General features: G+C 44.0%; 1 protein-coding gene across 1 annotated transcript; it reads left to right on the top strand.

Annotated features, from left to right (window-relative positions):
• The first annotated feature begins 2,847 nt into the window (after positions 1-2,847).
• On the top strand, positions 2,848-7,788 carry LOC114798651 (extracellular matrix protein 2). Its single transcript, XM_028994529.1, has 10 exons — positions 2,848-3,009; positions 3,128-3,259; positions 3,341-3,462; positions 3,547-4,048; positions 4,536-4,651; positions 5,144-5,276; positions 6,236-6,393; positions 6,469-6,608; positions 6,845-7,171; positions 7,341-7,788. The coding sequence occupies exons 1-10, from the start codon at positions 2,871-2,873 to the stop codon at positions 7,516-7,518; spliced, it is 1,947 nt and encodes a 648-aa protein (XP_028850362.1). The 5' UTR covers positions 2,848-2,870; the 3' UTR covers positions 7,519-7,788.
• Positions 7,789-16,268: the final 8,480 nt, after the last annotated feature.

Below are 16,268 nucleotides of genomic sequence, written 5' to 3'. Positions count from 1 at the left end.
GTACTTCATGTGAATGGACTAGAGGTGCAAGTGATCTTTTGAGACATTTCGAGGTTCCACCCTTAGTAGAGCTTTGTATTTGTGAAAGATTTTTCTCCTCTTCAGTGAACATTCTAATGGATTTTATTACTTGACCCTCTACCACTTGCTCAAAATGCCTTGCTTGAAGGAGGGTGGGAACACACAGCGGGGAAAATGTTGTAAGCAGCACATCCTCAAGTTAGTGCTAACTACTGTAACTGCTGTGTTTGCAGCAGAAGGTCGTTTATGGTCAAGTGTGTCTTACATACCCAAGTTCAGGCTCTGTACAGTCCAGTCAAATACATGATTACATAATTTATCTAATTGTCCCTGTATCTCTCATTTGGGTAATGAATAAGAATAATTGTGGGCTTGGTAGACTTAGTCCCTGTTGGCATGGTTAAGAGTCTCCTGTTCTATATATGGTGTTTCTCCCCAGAATAGTTGAGGGACCAGACCGGAGATGACTGATGCTCAGACCTGTCAACAGCATGTGCTAATAGCATGACAGTCTGATAGATGTTGTTTTTTTTTCAGTTCCTTCACTGGACCACTGTATTGAAAATTAATTTATTGAATTATTTACATGGTTCATTTTGTTCAAGTGATGGTGACATTTGAATCCCAAAGTTATACCACAAAACTGCAGCAAGGCTCTTTTTTTTTCTGAATAATTTACATTTACATTTACATTTACAGCATTTATCAGATGCCCTTATCCAGAGCGACTTACAATCAGTAGTTACAGGGACAGTCTCCCTGGAGCAACTTAAGGTTAAGTGTCTTGCTCAGGGACACAATGGTAGTAAGTGGGATTCGAACCCGGGTCTTCTGGTTCATAGGCGAGTGTGTTACCCACAGGGCTACTACCACCCTATACCTTGTTCATACCTTGTTCATTTCTTGTTCATAGAACATTTCTTGTTCATATACCTTGTTCATACCTTGTTCATTTCTTCCTGATTATAGACAACAAAATAACTAAGATCTCAGCAAGGGCCCTGGCTGGACTTAAGCAAGAACAAACTGGAAGACTCTTCACATTTTTTCTGGTCTTCCAACTGAATAAAAGTAATGTAAATAAAAAACAGTATAAAACAATTTTTTGAGCAAACACATGAACTATTCATTAATAAGCTACTATGTTGAATGGTTTGAATGCCATAAAGCTGAATAGCCTAGCTGCCCCCTTCCCTATTTCTGGTGAGTAGGCGAGTTATTCTTGCCTGCGTCCTGCTGTCTTTTCACCTACTTTTAAAATATTTAGATGAACCTCACCACGTTTTATGGCATTCTAAACCATTAGTCCATATTTTTGTTTTGCCTATTTATGTGCATATCATCAGTCTAGTTTTACATGCCCACAGCAGAATAAACACATGTGCAATGTGTGAATGTGAGACAGATGCATACTACAGAACCTTAGTATGAAGAAGCATTTCATAAAACCGCCTAACCTTCTCAAGACTGACTAATAACTGGTCAATTTTGTAGATATTATTCCCCCCCACTGTCTGTTTTTGGGTACCGGCACCCAAGTTTTTTTCTGTGGAAAGGCATGGCTTTGGTTCCAAAATTGGGTACCGGCACGGAAACCAGAGCAGGGTAGTAGAAACTTGCTGACTCAGATTGAAGGAGGGTGGGAACACAGAGCGGGGGTAAATTATGTAAGCACCACATCCTCAAGTTAGTGCTAACTACCGTAACTGCTGTGTTTGCCACAGAAGGTCGTTTAAGGTCAAGTGTGTATTTGGTCTTACATACACAGGTTCAGGCTCTGTAAAGTCCAGACACAGTAAATTTAGATGACTTAAAATTGACGTAATATACTTTTTAATGGAAACAGGAATAAATAGATTTTAAAATTTGGCTATTTTGAAATGTCTACAGGTATCTGTGGTACTCCAGATGTCGTAGGAGTGTTGTTTACATGTGTGTACACTTTGAGTTGCGGTTTGGACTGAAATAACAGGATGAGGGAAAGACAATGCCAGGTACATGCATATATATGTAAATAATTTTTTGTGTTTGCATCTGTTCAGGTAGACATAAGCTACGTTTTCTATTAAAAATCCATAAGATGGGAAGGAAATACCGATCCCAGGTCAGTTCTCATGCCCTTCACTTGTTATGAAATCACTATGTCACTAGAGTATAAGGTTCTGCATTGTGGTTTTGTAGCTACCATTGATTTGCTGTGTCAACATTGCCGAGGTGAAAAAGGTGAGTGATGAGACCGCACGGTCAAGGAGAGTCTAAGAAGCACTAAGAATTTCTCAGGATTGTCGTCTCAGTGTCTCCGCGGCTCGTCAGCAGCCAAGGCAAAGACAAAGTGGCCTTTCATTCCAAGTGCAGTCCTACGGCAGAACCTGGCCTCCATAATTTTTTCTCGAAAACCCTGTTGCTCCGGGCCGAGTTGCACACACATTCAGTAAATGTGTTTTACCACCGATAACAATCTCAACCTTAATCTAGGAAGTTTTTAAGTGCTTGAGAAATTAAGTAATCTGACATTTCCTACGTTCCGGTGTCACAGATAAGACTTTTGTCATCGTCCAGACGTTGCTTGTTTGGCAGTGGGTGGGTTGGTGGGCGCGTGGAAAGTGGGAGTGAGAAGATGTTGATGTGTTTTTTTCAAGCGAATGAAAGGGGGGGTTTGTTTAACGTGTTTTCTTTTAATTTTCCCCACCTCCCCCACTTCCCTTCCTCTGGTTTGCCCCCTCTGCTTCCACCTAAGCTTTTTTTCCTTGAGGGAAAAAGAATTCTTTTGGGGGAGAGGGTATAAAGCCCCTACAGCAGTTGGCTCTTCAGTGTGGTAGTAGGGGTTTGTCCAGGGTAAACCATCTGCAATGTACAGCTTTCTGTGTATGTGCGTTTGTGCGGCGGTGTTGGTGACAGAGGCCAAGCAGCCAGATCCGAGAGGAGGGAGGCTAAAAAGCTCAAGTCATACAGAGGGTACATCGGAATATGATGTACGCTTCCATCCTGGTGAGTACGCTTAACTTAAGAAGCTGTGAAGGGAATGCTCATGGGAAATAATTTTCAGTTTTGTAAGCTCCAGTTCAGTGGATATACATCTGTTGAAACTCTGTGTACTGAATGCTAGGGAGAAGCAGCCAGTGCCTGGTCAATGGCATTACTTTATTTGAGGGAGCGGCATGGTCACCCGAGCCCTGCAAAGTGTGCCAGTGCCGCAGCGGAGTGGCCAGCTGCAACAACACTCCCTGTCCACAGTTAGGTAAGGTGCAAATGTGCCACATTAAAAAAAAATAATCAGGGTGTCTTAAAAGGGTGCTCATCAGTTTTATGCATTTCTTAGTGGCTCCTCGAGTTCCACAGGTGAAAGTAAACATGAAAAACGCTTCTCGACCACACGCTGTGAGGAGCAGGCGACTTAACATGAAAACCGATACAGAAACCCGACCAAGGAAAACTGCACAGGTAATAGTTGTTAATAATGAGGTTATGCTTATGTTGTCACAAATGGATTTTTAAAAAATTAAGATAAGTTGTTGTTTTACTCAGGTAAATTCATTTGCTGCCAAGAAACAGATGTCAACACAAAAACGCAAAAAAGAAGATTTTGCAGCAGCAGTAAGGCCTGTACTCAGCCCAGACATTCAATCTTCGCATGTACTGCTAGAGAAAAAGTTTGTCCCGAAGACCAACAAAAACATCCTGCTGAGCACGGGGCACTTTGATCATGACGACGATGATGATTATGATAGCGATGACGACGACGATGAGGACAGCTCTGTGCAAAAAGCAAACACTGCTAACAGGAGACCAACTGTGCCGCTTACCACAAAACCTCTGCCAATCCCAAACAGTCGAGCAGAGGCGCCGCCTACTGGCCGGCAATCAGTGAGACCCAAATTGCAGCCCAGTGTCCCCAACGCCAAGAGTTACATGGAGTCGCTCCCAGCAGGCTGCCTCCTGTCTTACTCTCTCATAGCCTGTGGCAGCACAGGGATGACCCACTTCCCCATCATCAGAGACCCAGGAATCAGGGCAATCTACCTGGCAGGTGGGTGAGTGAGGAACGTGCCTCATAAAAATGCTAAACACACTATAAATAACTTCTTTAATTCAGCAAGATAAACAGCAGGATATACGAAATCAGTCACTGTGTATTTATCCTGATCTTTGCTCATTTGCAATTAATCAAATATGTGGTTACATAATTTATTTTCATCTAATTGTCCTTGTTTGAGTAATGAACAAGCATAATTGTAGGCCTGTTGCCATGATAAAGAGTCTCCTGTTCTTACAGCATGACAGTCTGATAGATATCAGTTGTTTTTTTTCAGCTCCTTCACTTTGCTGAATTGTTGTGTTTGACCACCAGTCTGTATTGAGAATTAATTTATTGAATTATTTACATGGTTCATTTTGCTCAAGTGATGGTGACATTTGAATCCCGAAGTTATACCACAAAACTGCAGCAAGGCTGGGTTCTTTTTGTTCAAAGTTATGATTAATTTAATACCTTCTTCGTTTCTTCCTGATTATAGACAACAAAATAACTAAGATCTCAGCAAGGGCCCTGGCTGGACTACCCAACCTTGAATGGCTGGACTTGAGCAAGAACAAACTGGATGACTCTTCACTGGGACCTGATGTATTTAGGGTGAGTTTGAGGAAAACCTCAAATCTAACAATTGGCTGTCACAGTTTTTTCGGTGCGTTCTCTCACTTCTGGCAACTGCCACAGCAAACTGTCTGCGACTGAATGATGGGGCCTGGCTATTAATGGGAGGACAAACAGGAAGAGAAAATGTTCCATGTGTGGGCATACACCACTGACTAGCACTATGTCGTGATAACAGATTGTTGAAGTGCAGTATTTTTTGACAGTGCTGGGACACATCTCACTTGGCTGCTGCAATAAATATGTGAATATTGTCAGTCAACAGAAAAACCACGAGCATCTCTGATATTTACCCTTTTCTCTATGGAGCGAAATGCCTTGAAGGCGCTAAGAGATGAGCATTCGGTCTGTGCTCAGGTCTGATATAAAAGCTTGAGACACCCAGCTATAAATGTCAAATATTTCAACATGTTTTAAATGTTTTATGTGTGTCATTTCAATGAAGATTGATGACATCCCAGTTTGTTACAGAATCTGACCAAGCTGAGGAGACTGATCTTGGATGGGAACAACCTGACCAAAGTACCTGCTCTGCCCTCATCCCTGGTGGAACTCAAGATAAATGACAACAGTCTGAGTGGTCTCACACCCAACACATTCAAAGGTACAGTACATGACATTTACTACAGCATAGATTGTTACAACCTGCATCAATGCTTTTTAACTTTTTCCCTATATTTTTTGAGCAGTGTGTATGTGTATAATTAAAAATGTAATAGTCTGTCCTGTGCTATAGCTGAGCACAGCTCAATTATAACCTTCTTAAATTCCACCTTTCATTCGCTATGTTGACTGTAGTGAAAGTGAAAGAGTGAAAGTGAAGTGAAGCACAGTACACGGTGCACATCATGGAATGTGCCCTCTGCGTTTAACTCATCACCCTTGGTGAGCAGTGGGCAGCCATGAAAGGCGCCTGGGGAGCAGTGTGTGGGGACGGTGCTTTGCTCAGTGTCACTTCAGTGGTACCTCAGGTAACTCAGGATTCGGCAACCTTCCAATTCCGGTTCCACTTCCTTAGGCCACCACTGCCCAGTAATATGTAATATGACTGTAATATGTTTCTCGGCCACTGGTGGTAGTTTTGCTGCTATTTCCAGTTTGAGTTCCTCATGCATGTTAGATAAAGTTAGACTGAGAACTTCTGTGGCGATTACATTAACTTTTATTGATAACTAGTTAATAAGAGGGACTGTTTGTTCACTCCTTGTGCTGCTCCTGCAAAGACTGCAAAGGCACAGTGGCCAGTTTTACCAGAAGGACAGAGGGTGAATGTTGAAGTGCTTCTGGTATATTTTATCAAAAGCATTGTTCACTGTTATTTTTTAAATGACTTTTTTTGTCCTGACAGTAACACAGATGACTCTGTTGTTTTCAGTGTGAGTGGTATGTATGAGCGCCTGTATGAATGATAACTAAGCTCAACCTTTCCAGCATTTCAAATTTTTATTAATTTTGGCAATTACCATATTTTCCATGCTTACTTCAAACATGAGAAAAAAATACAATACAAGCATCCTTGACATAAGGCTTAATTTGGGGTACAAATCTTTCGACTTTCTTCAGGTCTGAGCAAACTTCTGACACTGGAGCTGGAGGATAACCACTTCCATGATGGAAATGTCTCCCCCCTGACATTTGCCCCCCTCAGGAAGCTCATCTACCTGAGACTGGATGACAACAATTTCAGAGCTGTGCCTTCTGGCCTGCCCACTTCTTTGCAGGTCAGCTGAGGACATAAAGAGTGGCTTTCTAATTCAAATTCCAGAAAAATAAGGCTTTTCCTGGTTGACTTTCAGGAGCTGCGCCTGTCTGACAACCGAATTGAAGTGGTGCACACTGGGGTTCTCAACAAAACCGTCAACTTAAGGGTTCTGGACGTCAGCCACAACCGCATTCGAGAAGATCGCATTGCTCCAAGGGCATGGATTCACTTGCTGTGGGTGCTTCTTTTTTAAGACATCTAATAACAGGGTGTGCTTAACCAAGCCCAACCAAGGGATAGTGTAATATACGCATACAACTAACATACAAAAAAATGAGATAATGAGTTCATTAAATGAAAATTAAAATGGATCTTGCAGTGCTGCGTCACAAACGGCTGCAGACAAATAATTGATGTCATTTCAATTAAAACAACAGTTTTATGCAACTGGATTTGAACTTGTTCTTCAGAAAGCTGGAGATGCTGGACTTGTCTCACAACAAGCTTGTGCATGTACCCTCTTTCCTGCCTGCTGGATTGCGGCAACTTGTGCTGCACCACAACCATATTGAGCGCATCCCAGGATATGTATTTGGCCACATGCGTCCCGGGCTGGACTCCTTGGACCTGTCCCACAATAAGCTGCGCGAGGACGGCATTGACGAAGTGTCCTTCATTGGGCTGCAGCACTCCCTGAGTGAGCTGCTGCTGAACCACAACCAGCTGACGTCCGTGCCCAGGGGCCTGCTGCAGCTCAAAGCGCTGCATGTGCTCCGGCTAAACAGCAACTTCATCAGGTAAGACGAGAGAATGCAACCTAATATTTGTCTGGGCCTGTCATAGAGGAACTTTTTGAGGAACAAATAAGGGTTTTGGCTTTTGCTACTGCGAATCTGAAGCCGTGGGTGCATATGTAATGAAATAGCGTGTACTGATTTGTGATGAGTCTGTTTTTTTTCTCTATAGTTACATCCCATTGAACGGCATCTGTGACATGCGGGCCGCTGAAGACTCGCCCCTCACCGCGGTACATCTGCAGAACAACTTGATTGACCGCCGCCTCATCCCACCGACCGCCTTCTCCTGCATTAAGACTTACCAAAGTGTCCTGCTGCGCCCTCAGCGATATGAAGACTACGATTAAGGGATAATAGCTAATCACTGCTTTCCGCTGCATTTTGATCAGTGTAGCCCAATAGAGAGCCTTCCTTTTTGATACAATTTTGTCATGCTCAATATGTTACCTAAAGGTTACTTATTTATACAACCTGGATGTCCTGTAAATTCTTAACTTAAAATGGTCTTAGTATGTTTAGAGATATTTTTGACAGGCATATTCCATGTGATTACTGTATTCATGTGATTTACCTTTTTTTTTATAATGGAGACTGGAATAAACATAACTTTGAAGACATTTCATAATTTTTTCCTAGTTTATTTTACCTGTACCTGAAACTATGCTTTATATATTTCATTCTGTAGAAGTTAATGCATTCATTTAAACAACTATTTCAATTCAGGCATTTTAATTCTCTGTCATTCTCTGTCACACCAGAGGAAACAAAACTCTGGATCAAGTTTATACAAACATGGCTGAAGCCTATGCTGTGACCCCCCTCCCCCACTTCGGACAATCAGATCACCTTTCTTTGTTTCTCACCCCCAAGTACTCCCCCCTCATCAACCGTGTGAAGCCATCAGTGAGGACCATCAAAGTGTGGCCAGCGGGGGCTGACATCACACTCCAGGACAGGTTCCAACACACAGACTGGAGTATGTTTGCTTCACAGGCCACCTGTGGCTCTCACACGGACATCGACATCTACACCTCCTCTGTTCTGAACTACATTAACACCACCATAGACACGGTTACTACTCAGAAACAGATCACCACATACCCTAATCAGAAGCCTTGGATGAACAAGGAGGTGCGTCTCCTGCTGAAGGCACGCAACAATGCCTTCAGATCGGGTGATGCACAGGCCTACGGCATTTCCAGGGCGAACCTGAAGAGGGGCATCAAAAAGGCCAAGCACTGCTACAAACTAAAGCTAGAGGAATACTTCTCCAATGCTGATCCTCGACGCTTGTGGCAGGGCATTCAGGCCATTACAGACTATAAACCCAGCAACTCAGCCCCCACAACCACAGATGTCCTCTTTCTGAATGAGCTCAACGACTTTTATGCTCGCTTTGAAAGAGACAACAAGCAACCTGCTGTCAAGATCCCCTCATCTACTGACCACTCGCCCATCATACTCACCTCCTCAGATGTTTGCACTGCACTGAGTCGGATAAACGCGCGCAGGGCTGCTGGACCAGACGGCATCCCGGGGCGCGTACTTAGAGCATGTGCAGAGCAGCTCGCTGGCGTATTCACGGACATTTTTAACATGTCTCTCGCCCAAGCAGCTGTTCCAACATGCCTCAAATCCACCTCCATTGTACCAGTGCCGAAACATTCTAGTCCAACATGCCTGAATGACTACCGCCCTGTAGCACTCACACCCATAATCATGAAGTGCTTCGAGCGGTTAGTCCTGGCACATCTGAGGGACTTCCTCCCACCAACTCTGGACCCACACCAGTTTGCGTACCGTAGCAATAGGAGCACAGAGGATGCAGTCTCCATAGCGCTGCACTCTGTACTCACACACCTGGACAAGCAAAACACATATGCACGGATGCTGTTTGTTGATTTCAGCTCAGCATTTAACACTGTCATCCCCTCTAAGCTAATCTCTAAACTTAGAGCCCTGGACATCAACACCTCACTTTGCAACTGGATTATGGACTTTCTGACCAGCAGACCACAGCATGTAAGGTCAGGCCACATCCGCTCCACTACTGTCACGCTCAACACTGGTGTACCACAGGGCTGTGTGCTGAGCCCCTTCCTCTACTCCCTCTTCACCCATGACTGCCGACCTATGTATGGATCAAACTCCGTTATTAAGTTTGCAGATGACACCACGGTGATAGGTCTCATCGACAACAACGATGAGACTGCCTACAGGGAGGAGGTCCAGCATCTGGCCACTTGGTGCACAGAAAATAACCTTCTTTTAAACACCACCAAGACCAAGGAGCTCATTGTGGACTTCAGGAGGGAGAGAAGAGGCTCGCATGATCCCATCCACATCAATGGGATGACTGTGCAGCCTGTTACATCCTTCAAGTTCCTGGGGACCCACATCTCAGAGGACCTGTCCTGGAGCATTAACACCTCCAGCCTGGTCAAGAAGGCTCACCAGCGCCTCTTCTTCTTGAGAACATTAAAAAAGAACCAGCTACCCACTACCATCCTGTTGAACTTTTACCGCTCTACAATAGAGAGCATCCTTACCAGCTGTCTCACAGTGTGGTATGGAAGCTGCACTGTTGCTGAGCGTAAGGCGATGCAGCGGGTGGTGAAAACTGCCCAGCGCATCACAGGGACTCCACTTCCATCCATTGAGGAAATCCAGAGGAAGCACTGTCTGCGTCGAGCTCGCAGTATTCTTAAGGACTCCTCCCACCCGGCCCACGAACTGTTCTCTCTCCTGCCTTCAGGCAGACGGTTCAGGCTACCACGGACAAGAACCAGCAGACTTAGGAACAGCTTTTTTCCCAGAGCTGTTTCCTTGCTGAACTCCTCTGCCCCCCCCATTCACTCTTGATAATCACTGCACTGCACATATCACTTTGTACTGCACATATCACTTTGTACTGCACATATCACTTTGTACTGCACATATCACCTTATGTATAGCACATATCACTTTATGTATATATATATAACTTAACTTATTTGAACTGTATCCTGCACTTGCTGCTTATTGCACTTCTGGTTAGACCTAAACTACATTTCGTTGCCCTGTACTTGTACATGTGTAATGACAATAAAGTTGAATCTAATCTAATCTAATCTTAATACTTTAATACAGTCAGTTCCATACATTCACTGTCCCACACATACACATTTAAATTAGACAGATTCTAACTGAAGTGAACAACTGCAAATTCAGGGTGGAAATGAAAAGTTACCAAAGAAAAGCCATTGTCAGGAACGTCTGGTGAGGAAAAGAAGGATGCATTCACTCAACACAACGTGATTTTTGCATCTTTTGTGTGCATCATCAAACATTGGAGCAATGCACTTGCAGCGTGTCTGTGATGCTTTTTTTTCAGGTAAAAAGAGAGAAAATTTAGAAGAAGAAAAAAAAATACAATACAAGCATCCTTGATATAAGGCTTAATTTGGGGTACAAATCATGTGACTTGGATCCCAGCTACCTGAATTGTCTCTGGATTGTGCAATGAAAGTAACTATTTTCACTGTGACCTTTTAATAGTTACATTTCTCAATGGTGTGGGACGACTGTCTCCAGGTCTGAGCAAACTTCTGACACTGAGTGCAGATCCGGTGCATACGTTATTGTGACAAGGTTCACCATATTTTGGGGTTGTAAGAATTACAATTAATTCTTTGGATAGCCCCAATGCAATGAAACAGGTACACATTATAAGTGATTGGTCTAGTGTTACGTCCCTGGACGTATGCTCCCACGTGTTCTGTGTGTTTGGCTGTGTTTTTGCGTCCTGTCCCTTTTAGGTTGACTTCGTGGGAGGAGTTGAGGCCTACCAGCTCCATCTGCCATTGGTCACCTCCACTTATTTAAAGAGATTTCAGATGGTGTTCGGGAGGTCCCCAGGGTCTGCTAGGCCCTTATGCTTTTGGGAGGTCCCCAGGGTCCACGGAGATCTGCATAGAGCTCCGTTGGGGATCTCATTCGTGTTTCTTGTTTCGTTGTGTGATAGACCCTTTGTTGTTAGCCTGTTAGCTGTTAGCTTGTCATGTGCCGTTTTTGGTAACTTGTACGTGTTTTAGTTGTCCCTGCTGTTATCCCATCCCTTCCATTAAGCTGTTTTGATGTTAGTTAGCTGTCCTGAGTCCTCTGTCTTATTGAACCTGTTAGCACACTGTAAATAAAAGCACTGTTTGTATCGTTTGTTTGGTTGCATGTGTAACAGGGACCTCCTCCTCTCCACACCCTTGTTGCGTTACTGAGACCCCTTAGGAATAGTGACATGAAAATTGGTGGCTTGTCCAGGATGTTTTTTTCCTTGGTTTGATGTTTTTGAGCAGAATCATATATCCGGTAAGTTAGGGTGTCTCTTGGGGTCTTTGCTGTGGCAATGCCCTCCCTGCAGAGCACCACTTTTGTTATTTTGCTTTGTTATTTTTCCTTTCTTTCTTTTGGAGCTACTCCGGGTGGGGGTACGCCGTCACACGGACAGCCTCAGCTTGAGTCTGACCGGGGTGACGTTCGGCGTTCAAAGTTGCCTCCAATCGGTACCCTCCGAAGAGCAGATAGGTTAAGGTAGCTTGTGTTAGGCATGTTTAGGACCGGATTTGCAATTTTGCTGTTGTGTTTGTGGCCTCAGGTATACGTTTGGTGGAGAGAAGTTTGTGTAGGCTTGGGTGGTTGTTAGTATTCAGCTTTTTGTTTTTGGCGTACAAGTTTGTGTGGGGCAGTTGATCTGGTTGTGTACACAGGTGTGGGTCTAAAGTTAGCACAAGATGCATTTTGTGTGTGGTGGCTGTGTTTGTATCATTTGTGGACATTCGTTAGTGCTCCTTCTGCATTCGTTCGGCACAGTGTTTGAAAGAGACTCTTTGAATTGCCGTGTGGTGTTCGCTCACTCTCAGTAGTGAGGTTCTTCGGCGGAAGGATACACTGTTTCAGTTGTGGAGTGTGTTGGTCAATAGGAACGTTTTTCCCAGCCCTGCCTGCTGATGTGCTCTTGTCAAGCATTTCTGCCGATCCGGCGAGTGACTCTGATGCGGATGGAAAAATCCGTGAGTGCTCATTGGAGAAGCGTGAGTGGCTTGATTCAGCGAGAGTTTGTCCAGAATGCGAATACCGTAACTACGGGCTTGCAAGATGGTGCAGGAGCTTCAGCTTTTGCCAACTGGAGTGTCAGCATGAGCTTGAGCTCAGAATGTTGGAGCAGCAGGTTGGAATGGAACGTGACTAAGTACCAGAGTAAGCACTGAGTGTGCTTTTGTGTAAAGCTCCCGTTCGGGTTAAGTCTAGGACGACTGTTGTATGGCGGTGCGTCTGTTTGTGGGCCTACTTTCTCTTAGGTTATTAGTCCCCAAGAGCAGTGTGGAGTGCCCAGTTTGCCCTATTATTTTTCCCAATAACTGCCATTTTTGTATTTCTGTGGAAGTGGGGGAAATATTTCATTGGATCATAGTTTGCTTAAGTTTTGCCCTATTTTACAACCACCACCATTTTTGATTTTGAGTATACAAATTTGTTGTCCACTGCTTGTTTTTGGACCTTCGAAAAAATTGTGAGATTCGTTGAATAGTGCAGATATTGTATTTTGAGGGCCAATGCTTTATCTTGTGCACTCTTGGATCAACCAAAGGGTTGATATTTGGTGGTGGGGGTGTTACATCCCTGGACGTATGCTCCCACGTGTTCTGTGTGTTTGGCTGTGTTTTTGCGTCCTGTCCCTTTTAGGTTGACTTCGTGGGAGGAGTTGAGGCCTACCAGCTCCATCTGCCATTGGTCACCTCCACTTATTTAAAGAGATTTCAGATGGTGTTCGGGAGGTCCCCAGGGTCTGCTAGGCCCTTATGCTTTTGGGAGGTCCCCAGGGTCCACGGAGATCTGCATAGAGCTCCGTTGGGGATCTCATTCGTGTTTCTTGTTTCGTTGTGTGATAGACCCTTTGTTGTTAGCCTGTTAGCTGTTAGCTTGTCATGTGCCGTTTTTGGTAACTTGTACGTGTTTTAGTTGTCCCTGCTGTTATCCCATCCCTTCCATTAAGCTGTTTTGATGTTAGTTAGCTGTCCTGAGTCCTCTGTCTTATTGAACCTGTTAGCACACTGTAAATAAAAGCACTGTTTGTATCGTTTGTTTGGTTGCATGTGTAACAGGGACCTCCTCCTCTCCACACCCTTGTTGCGTTTCTGAGACCCCTAGACTTAGGAACGTGACACTAGTGACTAGTGATTGGTCAAAAGGGTGTGCAGCATTCATGAGCACTGGATGAATTTGTGTCTACTGTTTTGATTCCGAGACTCTGAAATCTTGGAGGGATTGATTAAATTTAGCCTGGTCCGTCTGTAGGCCTTGTAATACCACAGTAAACCTCAAAGTGTGATTGGAAGTTGCTGTTATGTCGAGTCTACTTTGAGTCGCCCATTTGAGATCCTGGGATCAAGTTTTAACCTCTAGTCAGTCATGTTGAGGATACAACCCACATTTAAGAGGTAATCAGTGAAATGATCAGTAAATGAACAGTTCCCCCTCCCCTTCCTCACAGTGGTTTGGCCCAGTGCCTGCTTTCCCAGTTCATCTCACCTACTCTACACACGTGAGTCAGGTGTGTGGCTGCGGCTCAGTTAACTCCAGTAAGTAGTGTGTTTTATTCACTTTAAATAATGCACTTCTCTTTAATGTAGTTGACGCAGACTCATTCAGACCGATGTAATTTTACATGAATCTGCCATATTAGCAAATAAAATATTACTTATCTAGTTAACGTTAGCTTGTTTACAATAGATTGTTGCATAGCCTTTTCCCATGCATTGTTTTGTATGTGACGACTTGGCATAATGTTAACATTAACGGCCACAATTAGCATATTGTTTAGCTGTGCATTGACAAAATGAACACTGTGTCTGTTCTTATATTCTGTTCTTAATTGTCTTAATTTTAAATACAAATTGAAACCTTTTTAATTCCTTGTTGTGATTCTTTTTTAAACAATTTTATATCAATCACAGGCAAAGGAGGCAAACCCAATCAGCTATCTAGTCCAGAGCGAAAATTGTTATCTCCGTGCGGCATGTGGCAAGGCAACGACCAATCTTTAAGAGACCATTCTGGAAATCTGTATCAGCTCATAAAAATAGAGGATGATCCAGATTTTAACAGATTGTCATTCCATATGTAAACCCTGAATCGCAGAATAAAATCCTGATCATCATGGCAATCATGGCCAATACAATAATCCAAGCGATTGCAAGTGAGATTAGGTCTGCAAACCTTGCTCAGTTTTCTGTAATAGTTGATGGCACCCAGGATATTTCTGGTATCTTGCAGGACCGCTAATCAAACCATGACCTTTATTGGGTTGTATGGTTGTCATGATCCGGTCTGGAAGGGACAGAAAGACCCGACCGCATTTGGATGCAGCTGCTGCTGCCCCGCTGAGATCCAAGGAGCCACGACTCGCCGGGAGGGTGCCGCCAGCCCCCTTGTCCCTTGTCTCTCGTACGACGAGCCCGATGGGTTCTGTGGGCGGTCGAGGACTTCTGCCTCACAGTCCCAACTCTGGTGGTGTTGAAGGTTGAGATTGAGGTTGAGGTTTATTGTCATATGTACAAAGTACAGTGTACAGAGCACAATGAAATTCTTACTTGAAAACCTCTCCCACGTAGACAGAACATAGAACATGATACATAGAAGACATAGAAGACAAAGTGCAGCAGCAATAAATAATAAGTAATAAGTCACAGAAGTGTGAATATATCTAAGTTGCATAAGAAAGTGATTGTGCATAATTTAAGTGACAGTGCAGTGCATACTATGTGTTGTATAGCCTGATGGCACTGGGGTAGAAACTGTTTCTGAATCGTGATGTGCGTGTGTGAATTGTCCTAAGTCTCTTGCCTGATGGCAGGAAAGTAAAAAGTGACAGTGCTGGGTGACTGGGATCCTTCAGGATGCTCTTTGTTTGCCTGAGACCAGCCATTCAGCGGGGCGAGCCGGAAACTGACTGGAGCGGCAGCCACCTGAGGACAGTGGACGAGGTGCCGGTACCATACTGGCCTGAAGCCGTCTGCGCAGGACTACCGCCGCTTGTCCATCTTGAATACCATCTTGAATACCGGATCAGTCATCATTAATTTTTTCATTCATCTCAGCCATTCATCTTCTCTTCTCATCTAATCTCCTCATCTCATCTCATCTTCCACTCTTCTTCAAAAAGCCTGTGTATGGATTTCGTTCCCTCCTTCGTGGACTGCTTTGCCTGGCACGCCGGGTGTCGTACCTAGGAGGGAGGGTACTGTCATGATCCGGTCCGGAAGGTCATGTGTTTCATGTTAGACATGTGTAATGTTTCCTAATCGTTTTCACCTGTGTTTAATTGTATAAAGCTGCCCTTTTCGTGTCTGTTCTCTGTTGGGTCTTTGTTATGTTACATGTTCAAGAGTTACCGGATGTCTCCCCTGTCCTGTTCTTCACCGATTGAACCCCGGTTTTGTGACTTCATGCAAATGTGTCCTTCTTCTTCGTCAAGTCTTCCGATCTTTCCGATTACCTGCCTCCTCATGCCAAATGGTCGTGACAATGGTTTATCAGAAACAACAGGCCAAGACATTGTCAAAATGGTTACTGATGTGTTATTGCGGCTTAATCTGCCAATTATGTAGGCAAGGTTATGACGGTGTACTGAACAGAAAAAAGTGAAATAACTGAAAACATGTTTTATATTCTAGCTTCTTCAAAATAGCTGCCCTCTGGTTACTGCTTTGCACACTCTTGGCATTCTCTCGATGAGCTTCAAGAGGTCGTCACCTGAAATGGTTTTCCAACAGTCTTGAAGGAGTTCCCAGAGGTGTTTAGCTCTTGTTGGCCACTTTGCCTTCACTCTGCGGTCCAGCTCACCCCAAACCATCTTGATTGGGTTCAGGTCCGGTGACTGTGGAGTCCAGGTCTCCACTTTTTGTTCAGTACATAACTCCACATGTGTTCATTCAAAGTTTTGATGCCTTCAGTGAGAATCTACCAACGTAAATGGTCATGAAAATAAAGAAAACACATTGAATGAGAAGGTGTGTCCAAACTTTTGGCCTGTACTCTGTGTGTATGTGTTTTTATTGATTAT

This window comes from Denticeps clupeoides, chromosome 10 (assembly GCF_900700375.1).
Source record: "Denticeps clupeoides chromosome 10, fDenClu1.1, whole genome shotgun sequence".
Lineage (NCBI taxonomy): Eukaryota > Metazoa > Chordata > Actinopteri > Clupeiformes > Denticipitidae > Denticeps > Denticeps clupeoides.
The sequence above is the reverse complement of the archived record's forward strand: the minus strand, read 5'-3'. Positions and strand labels throughout refer to the sequence as shown.

Bases quoted from the DNA above. Each gene is read 5' to 3' on its own strand.
- LOC114798651 (XM_028994529.1), top strand. From the start codon at position 2,871: ATGTACAGCTTTCTGTGTATGTGCGTTTGTGCGGCGGTGTTGGTGACA. The intron at 3,463-3,546 runs GTAATAGTTGTT...TGTTTTACTCAG, and splicing joins GACCAAGGAAAACTGCACAG to GTAAATTCATTTGCTGCCAA. The intron at 5,277-6,235 runs GTACAGTACATG...GACTTTCTTCAG, and splicing joins CACACCCAACACATTCAAAG to GTCTGAGCAAACTTCTGACA.